The sequence below is a fragment of the Amblyomma maculatum genome, chromosome 8, assembly GCF_055883805.1.
Source record: "Amblyomma maculatum isolate TAMU_Amacu chromosome 8, ASM5588380v1, whole genome shotgun sequence".
NCBI lineage: Eukaryota > Metazoa > Arthropoda > Arachnida > Ixodida > Ixodidae > Amblyomma > Amblyomma maculatum.
In genome coordinates, this window is record NC_139351.1 from 35693220 (window position 1) to 35707174 (window position 13955).

The 13955-nt window shown below is 44.9% G+C and overlaps 1 protein-coding gene across 1 annotated transcript in view; it reads right to left on the minus strand.

Moving 5' to 3' along the window:
- Positions 1 to 4962: 4962 nt before the first annotated feature.
- Positions 4963 to 13955, minus strand: part of LOC146180974 (alpha-(1,3)-fucosyltransferase C-like) — a 30437-nt gene continuing 21444 nt past the window's right edge. Inside the window, exon 2 of the mRNA XM_084575677.1 lies at positions 4963 to 5741. Coding sequence (XP_084431803.1) covers positions 5066 to 5741 — 676 coding nt within the window. The 3' untranslated portion in view covers positions 4963 to 5065. The remainder of the gene's footprint in view (positions 5742 to 13955) is intronic.

Consider the following 13955-nt stretch of genomic DNA (forward strand, 5'->3'; position numbering starts at 1 on the left):
TGCAGGAGGAGGAGGACTAAACATGTATTGACGCAAGAGTATTCGGGGCCCTCTGGCCCCCTGGGTCTACGCACGACCCCACCGCACTCGAACGTACGTTCATGTTCAATCTGTCCATGACGTGGGCAGCCCGGCGAACTGCGATCTTTGGCTTCGCCGGGTCCTTGGAGAGTAGTTTGGTCTCCCAGTCTTCTCAAGTCCGGAATGACACTGATCCGCCGGGGGGAGGAGACGCCGAGTAGGTTAGTAGGATATGGATCAGTTTCGCTTTAGGGGCTTGACAGAGGGGGCAGGTTGGTGGGATTGATTGATAGTGAGATAATAGGGAGGGAGTAGGGAGGTTGCTCGTTTGAGACCGGATTTATGAACATATTAGTCTGCATGCATGCGCTCGCGTTCCACTCTTAAAGGCCCACTGTCCACCCTCCGGTCGAAAATATTTTCTTCCCCGGTGACTGTGAGACTTCGCCCCTAGAACGCAAGGCCGCAAAATGTTTTTGAAAAGAGTAACTAATAACACAGTTACAGCCGCCGCAATCACCCGATTCTGTCATGCTTCTCTCCTTCCGTTCCCTCGCAAAGGTGTTTCACTCTCCTGCCCGAGGTCGTCTAGCCTCCGCAAGACAAATTGCCCTTCCTCCTCCGCGTTTGGCGGGAGGTGGGGCGTGGCACTCCACGTGCGCGAAAAAAAGGGGAGAAAGCGCGCGCCGCTGGATTCAGACTGGCCGTGGCAAGGGAAAAGCACGCAGCGAGCGGTAGACACCCATGCTTCTCCCCTCAGTCAGCGAGACGGACCAGTGGACGTCGTTCTCAGGGCCAGCGCAGGAAACGGGGAAGCTGGCTTCCCGAATGAGAGCATGAGAGAACATTGATTTGTATTTTCGTTGCTTTGCGGCGCGCGTGTCACTGTAGCATTTTGCAGACTATCTCCGGTACCTGATCGATACACTGAGCTCCTTTGCTTAAAAAGTCCTTCCCTAGACAGTGGGCCTTTAAAGACAGCTTAAGCGTGCTACAGGGGTGTGTCGAGGGAGAGAGAGAGACAAACGGAAAACAGCCGTGCCCACGACAGAGTAGTTCGGCGTTCCTAGCTCATATAGTTTGTAGACAGGCGTACGTAAACAACTGGTGTTCGCTGGTCGGCGCTTGGGAGTGGCTACTCCTGGCCCTACGGGGCTGGGACTGGTAGATTACTGCCGCTTGTAGGGGGGGGGGGGGGTGGAGGGGGGCTAGCCTGCCACCATAGTTTTATCCTTCCTAGGCCGTCACTACACCCGCCAACATATCGGTGGCGGACGATGGCTGTTGCCGACGAGCGTCTTTCTCTCCCTTTTCTTTTTATTCTCTATTTTCTCTTCTGTCCGCACGAGGCAGCGGAGGTGGCTCAGCGACAGAGCCAGTAGCAGGCCTGTGCATTTTCTTTTACATCTTTATTCAGTCGCAATAACAACAACCGGCACTTGCGCACCAGCATTTGTCGCACAACTGGCGCGCTACTGCGCATGCGCTAGGAGATTGCGTCGTTCGCGTAAATGCGGAGAGACAGAATCTTTCTTGGGAAGCCGAGGGGGTAATGAGTGATAAGCCTTGACAAGCCAAGGTAAACAATAAAACGCCGAGATAAATTAAAGGAGTATAGACACGATTTTTTGAAGCGTCGGAAGGAATACGATTGCTTTCCTGGTTATACAGAGATGCTCCCCAAGCAATCCCAACCTTGCACGTTTCCGCGAAGATATTTTAATTTGATTTTAAAAACAAGCCAGGCAAGTACTCCGTTTTTCAAAACCCATTGGCATCGACATCTCTGTGACGAAAACGTGTACATAGGTAAACAACATGACGTCATCAAACAACTCTGACGTGGAGTAAGCAAAGCAAAGAGCAGTGACGACACATGGCCGGACTCGAACAGCGCCGCCGCCACTTCCGGCCGTGCCCTGAGAAAGAACTCCGCTTCTGCTCGCTTTAATCGTGACTGATAGTCCTTTGTACAAATAGTTATGTAAGCGAATGAACAGCGATTAGCGATAGCTAGAGTACCGATAGCGGTTTGAGGCAGCTATGACTTGGGAGCCGATCGCGGCGGCCACGGCTTTACGCATCCAGATTGCCTTGACTGCGCCAGATGGCGCCACATGCTTGGACGGAGGCACGCATGTCTGCCGCGTCGGGACCAATCAGCGCGTGAACAGGCGTGAGCACGGGAGCCATCGGGAGAGCTTACGGGTTACGGTGGCTGATCGCGTCATTACTAAAACATTTTTTTAGAACAGCTTGGCTCACAGAGTTGGTCAACCGGACTGATAAAGCAGCATCTTTACGGTTCCTTTGTTCAACATTCCTACCAGTTGACATTTCCTGCGAGTCAACCCACCAAGCTTTCGTGGCTGCTGCTGATTCCAGCTTCGTCTCTTGAGTCGCATGCGAGCGCGTCAGGATTAAAGTGCCCGGCAATGTTAGCAACATCCACGCTATTGGGCGAAGCAACGTCGCAGTACTAATTATGCTACGCTGAAGCGCTGCTCGACGACATTTTCGTGCACGTGCGACAGTAAGCAGACGAAAAACGCGACCCGAATGCGTCATCAGATTTTGTGTTTACGTGATCACCAACCTTGCCAGTAGGGGGCGCTCGTGTGGCGTTCTCGTATCTTTGACGTCATCGCGCGCTCGTGTCTGGAGAGATCGAAACCGAAACTGGCCCTGATAAATGCACTGATAACAAATTCATTGGTTTGTGCTGGGGCTTTTTGGGTCGCAGTCCCTCTGTTTTGAATCACTGTGGATCGATTAAAGCAAAAATACCGGAACAGAAAATGTACGTGTCTATACTCCTTTAAGATAAACCAAGGAAGAGCCTGGACAAGCCACGATAAACCAAGCTCACGCTAGGTATATCCTGGCATGTCAGAGCTAAGCCACTGCCGATTTTTTTCCGGTAATGAGGGTCACCGACCAAACAGGAATTTCGAGAATTAGAGCTCCTCACAGTTTCATACGGGGCTTTCCCGTTCCAGTACAGGAATTTACTGTACTACCTAAAATGCGGCATCCCAGATACTGTACAGTAAACCTGTATACGATATTCAGTATGAATTTTACTACGGTTTTCAGTAGGGTTTCATTATGACTTCATCATTCTCACGCTAATTTGGCCACAATCTTGGAATATGTCATAATCACGTGGTGGCCTAAGTCGGCCGCCATTTCAGATTAAATATGAGCAATCAAATATTTACCATTATTGTCCGATAACCTGAATTTATAGTGACATCACCAAACAATCACCAAACGGGTTGCTTTATAGATTTACTATGGGGGCGCAGTTTTTAAATCCTCGGACTAAAAATTTCATGCCGACGGAAAGTAGTAGCGGATCCCAAGAAAACGAAAAATGTGATGAGTAAGAGCTAAAGCTCTTTAATTTTTTGCCGCTGCTTTTCATGTTTGCGAGCGACTTCGGTCTTCTTTTTATTCAGTTTCTGTATTGTCCCTATTTTATTCTCTGCTATGCATGCTACCTCTTAGAATGGGTGGCAGATGTTCGTTTATTTGTCCAGAGACTTTGCGCTCAGTAAGCGCTTGTAATCAGTATGAGTGGTAATTTTGCTATACAACATTTTTTTTGAAACCATAATAAAATTACAGTGCTTTCTGCACAGTTTTTAATGTTACTTCCTCTGTTCCTGGTATGGTTTGTGTATTGTTTACCGTCCTGCAGCACACACAGTAGACCACAGTCAAAAACTGATTTGGGAGGTTTTGGCGGCAGCCATTGCCATTGCTATTAATTTTGATTGAGTTTCGTTATTACAACAATTGCACTGCCGCCATGGGTCTTTTCTTGTTTGCGCTGGATGATGCGGCGATACGCTTTAAGTCGCTGTGACGTCGTTTGTGTGGTGAAGGAACAGTGCAAGGGAAGGAACAGCGATTGTTATGAAGTCGTCTGCATACATTACACCATGATGACCGAAGCCGCCACCGAGAAGTACATAAAGGCAGCGATTCAAACTGATTTTTGACGTGTTCGCCCTGTTCTGACAACACTACTTCTTAAAGTAGGCAGAATATTCCAAGTTGATATATCCCACCATCTAGGTTCTTGAGCGCTTTCAAAGTTCCACCAGTTAGCACAGCTCCGCGTATATTTTACGAACAGGGCGAGAACGCCAAAAGCAAACCGTATTGGAACACTGACTTTATTTCTTTTAGGACGTCGTTAAGGCGAGTTTGTGGAGGCGTGCACAAACATTAGGCCGCTACCATTCACACTGTATCACCGTACTCGTCAGAAACAAACTGCGACACTTGGCGGTGGTATGCGCTCCGGAATTGAGAAATTGAGTCGAGCATAATAGGTCTCGTAAAGGCCGCGGTAAAATACCTCATATTAACCGCAACTGAACGTATTTTTGCAGTGAGCATCTACTCTTTTTCCCGACCGTAAATGCTCCGTATAATTTGGGGCTAAAACTTCCCGCATATCAGCTCTCACGGCCAGCCGTAACTAATCCGCTTTTCTTGGGATGAAATAGTACCCAAGATCTTGCATCTTAAAGCGAACCCCATTTAAGACGCTAGATGACAAGCCATTTACTCCAGTTTGTGTTGATTCGTGTTTAGTGTGTATAGCTTACCCTATGCACTACATCTGGTAACAAGAACCTTTATCCTTACATTGCGCTTGGAAAGATGCTGTTAAGGTATCAATGTGCAGCTTAGAAGCCAATTTGACTATTAGAAGTCTTTTAGAAATGCACCTATACATGGACACTCCAGCGTCGACAAGTAATGGTTAATTTGGTCGGGCTGAAACAGGAGCAAACTGTTTATTTCCTGTAGAACCTTTAAAAAAACAACGTAGGAGAAGGCCTGTTATGGCTTGCAGTAATGCGTTTAACACAGAACCTTGCACCTCTGAGGCAGCTGCCCTTCCTGCGATGAAGATCTGTCCATTTACCACCGTTCTAAAATGAATAGTCTGTCATTGTCTGCACAGCTTGTAAACATTAACGCGAGTGCACCTCCGACGCCAATACACAAATGAATTTATCAGTGGTCACTCGTAGAAGATATTAGTGTTTCGGTTATAGGCCAAGCAACGGGACGAAGTGTTCCACCAGTGAAGTAGGTCTGGAACCACCGATTTTTCCTTGAACGATTCACTATGCAGCTTCCGACAGAGTTCACAGTAGCTGTAATAATGCCAATATGTTGTGTGATACTTGCCTTTCCATTCGAAATATTTTCTGTAGAGTGTGAAGTTCTTGGCCACCTTCTCAAGGTACTGCGCCAGTTTCTTCGGAGACTCGAAGCTCCGGGCGTCAATGAAGGAACCCGGCGGCGCAATGCTGCTGTAATTGGCCCCACCGAGCACAATGGGGACAATGTCGAACTCTAGAACTCTGAAGAGCTTTTCTGTGACGTAGTCCTTGCAGATGCAGTTCTCGAAGGACAAGTAGAAATAGTAGTTCGCGGCGAACATACGATAGCATTCGTCACTCCGAGGGCACACCTTGTCACCGCACCGGCCGTACACGTCGACGAGTGTGTACTTCTGCAGCTCACGCACGTAGTCTTCGCGCTTTCCGGACGTGTTGCACTGGCTCACGCCCCAAGCGGCCATCTTGGACTTGTTTTGCCAGATACGCTTCAGTGAATCGTTTGGGTACATCTCAATGGCAGGATTCTTGAGGGTTACATTGCCGTAGGCATCAAGGACATCCGAATCAAGCCTGCGAATGCGGGAAAAAAGTTCTCTTTTTTGATCTCAGCTCGCATTATTATTTCCCAACGTTATTGTATAAATAAATACGTGGCTTACAAATCTTTCACATGCATAGAAAGCACTTAAACCTAATTTTACAGCCTAATTGGAAAATATGTGTTAATTTTCGAGAAGAAAAGCGGTAGTTTTCAAAATGAGTCGATTTTGTAATGTTCTGCTCACGTGCAGGGCACGTAAAGAGCACATAGAGAAAATTATTCTGCTGGCTCCGGGGCTTGTGCAATGCCGCCATGCACGCAAAGAATTCAAGAAAGGAACCCACTCCTGAATCGGTGAAACCGAAAAGATCCTCTTATGATGATCACCTAAAGCTCATTGGATAGGTGATGTAAGTATTTGAAGCGTAGTTCTCAGCGATAGCGCCTATCTATATACTATACCTTTACCCATGGCAAAATGATCCAATGAAACGGACTACGAAGTCAAACTCTGTCTGATCTATTTGGTTACTAGTACGCACAGCTCCTTGCCGAATGTCACCTAGCACAAACTGCACCGTTGCCGGTGTAATTATATTTATTTTTTCAAGTAGCGCACATTTCTTTTACCGATTTTGTCGGTCCAAGATGTCACAGTTTAAGTGCTTAGCGTCTCCACTGCTGTCGCACAATCACCATTCCCCAGCCCCTGCAAGGTTTTTAGAGGTATAGTTGAGACGTATCAGCAATGAAGTGCTCGCCGAAATGGGCCGTCGAATTGACTTCGTAAAGGCGCAGAAGTTTGCCCCGTGGCGAATATGCTAACGGCCGCAGGCTATACACAATCGTCAGCCGAGAGACAACGACATCTTTGCTTAGGACATCTATATGATTGCATTTCAGTTTTCGCCTATTATTTCGAAAATAATCGCATATGAAGGCTGCCTCATATCTCTGTCATAGATGTATAAATCCGTGCTACATTTCTTTCCTTGCCTCTTACAGTCCATCATGTCGTGGGGGTGATCCAAGTAGAAGCAATCCAGGCCTAATAACGGCATTACATGGAGCCTGCAGACCTCTTCTAAGGGCAAACACGAGGCAAAAGAATCACGTAGTCCAGGTCTGGCTGCGCATTAATTAACGTCCAAATATGCTCCTGAGCTAGTCATGGCTTCTGCCGATCCGCGATCATCCGTAGTTTTGGCGCTGGTCCATTTGAAGATTAAAAACACCGCAACTAAGTGCATCACCGTTCAAAAAACAAAAGTTGTTTTTGAATCATGTGCAAGGAAAGCTTTAGCGAGCGTGCTTTTTCAAACACTGCAAGGAAGTCCCGCCGGAGTGATGCAGTGGTTACGGCGCTCGACTACTGTGTCCAAGAATGCGGGATCGAATCCCGCATTCTTGGACACAGGACTCGGCGGAAAAGCAAGGCGCCCGCGTGCTGTGCGATGTCAGTCCATGTTGAAGGACTCCAGGTGGTCTAAATTTCCGGAGTCCTCCACTACGGCGTCTCATAGCCAGAGTTGCTTTGGGACGTTAAACCCCACAAACTACACTGCAAGTACGAAGTCATTGCCAAAAATTTATTTCATGTAATCGGCTCATCATCATCATCATCATCATCACCAGCCTGATTATACCCACTGCAGGGCGAAGGCCTCTCCCATATTCCTCCACTTAGCCCGGTTATGTGCTAGCTGCATCCACTTGACCCCTGCAAACTTCTTAATCTCATCCGCCCACCTAACTTTCTGCCGCCCCCTGCTACGCTTTCCTTCCCTTGGAATCCAGTTTGTTACCCTCAGCGACCATCGGTTATCCTCTCTTCGCACTACATGTCCTGCCCATGTCCATTTCTTCTTCTTAATTTCCACTAGAATGTCGGTAACTTGAGTTATTTCTCTGACCCACTCTGCACGCTTTCTATCTCTTAATGTTACCCCTACCATTTTTCGTTCCATAGCCCTCTGGGTTGTCCTCAACTTAAGTAGAATTCTCTTGGTTAGCCTCCACGTTTCAGCCCCATAGGTGAGTACAGGCAAGATGCAACTGTTGTATACTTTCCTCTTGAGCGATACCGGTAAGCTGCTAGTCATAATCTGCGAGTGCTTGCCAAATGCGCACCATCCCAATCTTATTCTTCTTGTTATTTCCTTTTCATGGTCCGGATCTGCGGTTACTACCTGTCCTAAGTAGACATATTCGCCTACTACTTCCAGTATTTCGCTACCTAATGTAAACTGCTGTTCCTTCCCGAGGCTGAACATTACCTTAGTCTTCTGCATATTGATTTTCAAGCCTACCTGTCTACTTTTTCTGTCTAGGTCATCAATCAGTATTTGCAGTTCATCCCCCGAGTTGCTTAGCAAGGCAATGTCATCAGCAAATCGCAGATTACTGAGGTATTCTCCATCTACCCTTATCCCTAACTGCTCCCATTCCAAGTCCCTGAATACTTCCTCTAAACAAGCTGTGAATAGTACTGGGGAGATTGTGTCTCCTTGCCTAACACCTTTCTTTATGGGAATTTTGTTACTTTCTTTATGCAGAACTATGGTTGCTGTGCAGCCACTATATATATCTTCCAGCACTTTCACGTACGGCTCGTCTACCCCCTGATTTCGCAATGCCTGCAACACCGCCGAGGTTTCAACTGAGTCAAATGCTTTTTCGTAATCAATGAATGCTATGTATAAGGTCTGGTTATATTCCGAGCATTTTTCTATCACCTGATTGATGGTATGGATATGATCGATAGTAGAGTACCGTTTCCGAAACCCTGCTTGATCCTTTGATTGATTGCAGTCTAAGGTTGTCCTGATTCTATTAGCGATTACCTTAGTAAATACCTTATACGTAACAGACAGTAAGCTGATTGGTCTGTAATTTTTAAGGTCCTTAGAGTCCCCTTTCTTGTGAATGAGGATAATGTTTGCATTCTTCCATGGTTCCGGTACCGTCGATGACATCAGGCACTGCGTATACAGGGTAGCCAGTTTCTCTAGCACGATATCCTCCCCGTCCTTTAGCAAATCGGTAGTTATCTGATCCTCTCCAGCTGATTTCCCCCTTTTCATAGTTTCTAATGCTTTCTTGACCTCGTCTTTCGTCACTGGTGGAACGTCTGACTGTTTTTCCCTACCGCCAATCTCATTACGGTCCTGACTACTTTGGCTACTGTAGAGATCTGTATAGAACTCCTCGGTTACTTTGACTATCTTGTCCATATTAGTGAAAGTAGCCGAGGAAAGTAATCGGCTATGGTACACCAAATCTAAAAAAAAAAAATACTGCACAGCATACGTCCGCTGGCACCCAAGCTTTCAATTTGTTCTGAGAAAATTAAATACTGGTCGTCGTCCTGCGGCATTAGGAAATTTCTTATTGACACGAACGTTTTGGGAGCGAAGTATCTATCCTTAGTCGGTTATTCGCAGTGCCCAGCATTTCGATGTTTTTTATAACGCGAAAGCCTTTCTTGACTCGTCGGTGGTGGAAGTAGCGAGTGTCTGAAAAAGAAATGCTCTCGCAACTGAAAGTTACGAAATAAAGACCGCGATTCGAGCCACCATTCATTCCTACCACATCCGAGCGCAATACCGAACATGGCAGGTTGAGTTTTTCATTTTTTTTTTTTTTTTACTGAGTACGCCATGGCGGCAGCCCTAGAACGTGTCTGCAAGTCTCCTTTTCTAGTGCAAGGACGCCGGAGGAAGCTGAGGAAAAGGACAACAACGACAAGAACAAAGAAATAAAAAAAAATCAACAAAAATTAAAGCAATCTGTCGTAGAATATAAGGTAAGGCGGCCAATGAAAGCATTCAGAAATCTGCGCTTGACAAAATCAAAATAAAAAATAAACACTGTTAATCTCCCGTTAGGCCGACGGGGTGCGCCATACAGCGAGGTTGACAATGCCACAACGCAGCAAATGGGCGAAAGAGAAAAAGGGCTTCGCATTGTCGGGTCATGAGCGATCATGAGAGCAATCCTTTAAATAATTCTGAAGACGGCATAGAACCTACTCATAAGTTTTGCTCCGCCATTTCTTTGGCTTGGGTTTTCCATCCTAGATTATCTACCGTTATTTGCCTGCCTTGGTAAATTTCTGGCTCATTTCTGCTTTCACTTCCACGCATGTACCGTCTTTGCAAAAAATAACCAGGCAGCGTGTTTAGTTCTCACTTGTATTATAAACCAATAGGGATTCCTACCTTATCACAACTAGTTAAGTGAGGACAGGTGCTCATCTTTACATTGTACAGATTTAGAGCATCAGAAGTGGTATGAATCTGCTACCACATGGCTGAGAAGCTGATCGTGCAGCCTGGGTACTCATTCATAATATCTTTTCATGTATAGGGCTGCATATTGGTACATAAGCTACCTTATCATAGATGATTTTGTTATGGTTCGAGTTGTATCACTGCAGCGTATCAGACTGCACTGTCGCACTGTGTGTTTTAGAATTGCAATGCGTAGCACTGTGCGAGGCCTAAAGCATATCATCCTTTGTTTGCTATTATCATACCATTCATTGTTGAAGCACTCAGATTTTTGGCATTATTTCTGGGCGCATTTTATAGCAGAATACCGCATGTTTAAATATTTTGCTTTAATACCCATTCATACAAGCCGTAATTCCTTCCAAATCCTTTTTTTTTTTTTTTTGAAACGCCTGCAGCCCTCTCGAAAAAACAAATGCTGCCTTGTTTAACGCTTCCCTGCCTCCTTTAATCTCCCATTTCGAGACGGCCGAAATTTACAATATGTATGCGGATTTTACACTTAACATTCAGGTTTATCGTTCTAGGTTCTCAACTAAACTTTTTGTTTCGTACCCTAATCCCCTCTCACTACAAATATTAATGTGGTTTGAGTGGAAAGTCTAATATCGTCCTTCGGCTCCTACATGAAAACATTTAATATCGTTAATTAGGTTTTAATTGGGGTATTACATGCTAAGCGTCCCAGCCCAAAAAGCGACCAGCGCGAATCCTGAAGCATTTGACCGTATCGGCGATTGTGGGCAAGGCTTTTCATTGAAGTATTTTTCTCCAGAAATTTTGTTACAGACATCCGCACATTTCAAAGTTTCCACGAAGAAGCAAAATTTGGTTGTAAGAGAAAAATATTTGAATCAAGAGGGAAGCAAGATGGAGGAAAAATAGTATTTTGCAATATATCATTTTCGATATATCTTTCATGTGATTGAAAAAAAAAATAAATGAATAAATAAGTAAATAAGTAAAATTGTCATTTCTTGATTCTCAGAAAATGCACAAAAATGCTACGGATTAGAAAATCGTATGCATAACCACGATAATACTTCAGCTGAAACAGTTGCACCTTTATGGGTTGCTCTAGTATAAGTGCAAAATAGTTTATTCTTGTTTAAGGGAGCCGTTTTTAAACAGGGTATGTTGCTGGACGAGTTGGTTAATCATTGTCAGGGAAAGAACGCTAGCAGACGGCGGACCAGGAAGAGGAGGACACACACATATGTGTATGTGAGCGCATATGTGTGTGTCCTCCTCTTCCTGGTGCGTCGTCTGCTAGCGTTCTTTCTCTGACCGTTTTTAAAAAAAATTTTCCACCCCTTTTTATAAACTGACTACTTCTTGATATTCAGTTCTGTGATAGGTCTAACGACCCTCAACGCACGAGTCGTATATGAAAGCGTGAGTGTCTGTGCCTAATCTTACGGTTCGCCTATTAATTCTGGAAACCTGCTTTTCCGAGTCATGAGTAGACAGATAAAAGAAGCCGCCGAGAAGACTACCTTTGCGCTAATTTATGGCATTTTTTATGCCTTTCTTGTTCACATTTCAGAAAGCAATATACTCTATAGATTAGGAAAACACAAGATCTGCTAGAAGTAAAAATATCCAATGATAGAGTCGAACGTCGAGCTAGTTGGTCATACATCTCTTGGAAGAAGGCAGCAGAGCAGATAACAACACAAAGCATAAGAAGAACACACAAACACAAGCGTTGTCTTTGTGTTTGTGTGTTCTTCTTATTCTTTGTGTTGTTATCTGCTCTGCTGCCTTCTTCCAAGAGATGTAAAAATATCCAGTAGTGCATCTAATTCCGTTTAACGGCAGTAATGCGAGAGCATTACGAGTTCTCTGACGCCACCTGTTGGATTCGCCCGACAATACGGTAGCGAATGTTGGCTGAAATCGGCCAGGTGAGATATGAGCAAGACGTATTTACCCAGGTAAAACGAAGGATCGGCGCTGATGGAACTTCATGAAAACTGCACTGCGCCAGTGTGTTGCGGTCGGAACTTGAAGAAGGCGGCGATATCCACAGCGCAGCGTGTGTTGCAAGTTTACACGAGTGATCGACACCGGCGATAGCATTGTGTTCCTTGCTCAGATGGTATTTCTATTCCTGACGGTGACGTGACACTTTTTCTTGAGCATTAGTTTGCGCAGAGATGCCCTAATGACAGACTCTTTCTACGCCCCCCAGCAGCCAGAAATTCCCGTCACATTAAATGGTATTCTTAAGATGGGGTTTCTTCAAAATAAAGTATGAAAGAACAGACTGAACCTGAGGACTTTGAGCTGAGAAATATAGTTATTAGCAGAAAAATATTCCTTCGGGACTTCAAACGCTCCCACGCTGTAAATTGTGGCAACAAGAATATTGTTGTTTCGACTGTAGTAAGAAGGAAAAGAAAATGCACGGGCCTGCTACCGGCTCTGTAGCTGAGCCACCTCCACTGCCTCGTGCGGACAGAGGAAAAAATAGACATTGAAAAAGGAAAAGGAGACAGAAACACGCGCGTCGCCAACAAGAATAAGCTTTCAAAAACGCGATGCTCAAAGATGTCGCAGAACCAAGACGATAATTTTTTGCGAGGTTTCTGCTGTGAATTTGTTATCTAAAACATGCACCAACTAGTCCCCTAGAATGTATTATTACAAAGATAAAGCTCGCAGATGATATGTTACGGGCGTAAATCACGTAAGAGTATATATGGCTCATCCAGAAACAGCACAAAAATACTGCAGTTTATCACGGAATATCGTGCAGCAGCTGGGCGTTTTGATAGGTTTGTGTTTGCTGTGTCTCAATTTTTAAACGTTATTTTTGCGGCGCAATCAGGCGGCCAAGTTTCCAGACTACACATTTCATGTGTGCCGCAGCACTAAGCATTCTGAAAGCACTGCTGTATCTACAGTGGAGAAATGCGAAAGCCTGAGTGTAGCTGCAGCACACGGTACATCGCGCGCCCCATTGTCGAACACAACCAACGTTCCGTTGAAAGCATGAAAGTTCACTGGGGTTCTATAATTGGCTACAGGAAAGAAAATGGGCAGTATTTTTCACACTCGTTTCTGTTCCTCGGAAAGTTCAAAGGTCAAATCTGCTTCAGACATCGTGTTTTTGCGAGAATGCGGGTAGTAGTCCAGCAGCCCTAAAATAATTGATTTAATCTGGCTGCCATATTACATGATAGAAGTAAAGAGAACTGCCCTAGAAATTCGCTGTGGTAATCACAGCCATAGAAATGTGACAGTTCATCTATGGACCTTTTGCAAAGATGCAATTATGAAAACTCGGCCATTTTATGTTATTAAAAATGCCCACACTGATGCTATGCTAATTTGACCGAGTGCTCCTAGCATTCAAAGTGAGATGTGCTGAACTGAAGATGTGAACCTTAAGATATATTTACATTAGGTGAAGCAACAAAGCAACTGGTTCGAAGCATGTCTTCATATGCGAGGCCTAATATTATGCAATGACACACACGTTTTATGCAGTGAAGTCACAGATCTGGACTGCCTGCCAGTGTGGCTTGTTATGGAACGCAAAATATATATTGTCCTTCAAACAAATTTCCTCGCATAGGATATACTTGCTTAAAAGCTGGACATTTGATGGGTTAAATGAGCCATCTGAAGTGTTTTTATATGAAGGGCCTTTTTTCCATGCAGATGTCTGAATATGTAGAAAAGGCATACTTTGCATAGTTTGGAACAAATTGTTTTAATGTTTACTTCTTTCAAGAGGCTGAAGCAACTTTTATCTACCAGTGCAACACCCTGGGCAAGCCTAAATGATTATTTCTGCTTAAGTGTTATTTTATTTTATTCCCAAGTACTGTTAGCCCCTTCGGACTAACAGGGTGGGATGGGTATATTCATCAGTGTAACACAGTTACAATACCTTTTGGAAGGTTTCTACGGAACAAGTTCTATGAGATACACGTTGGGCAA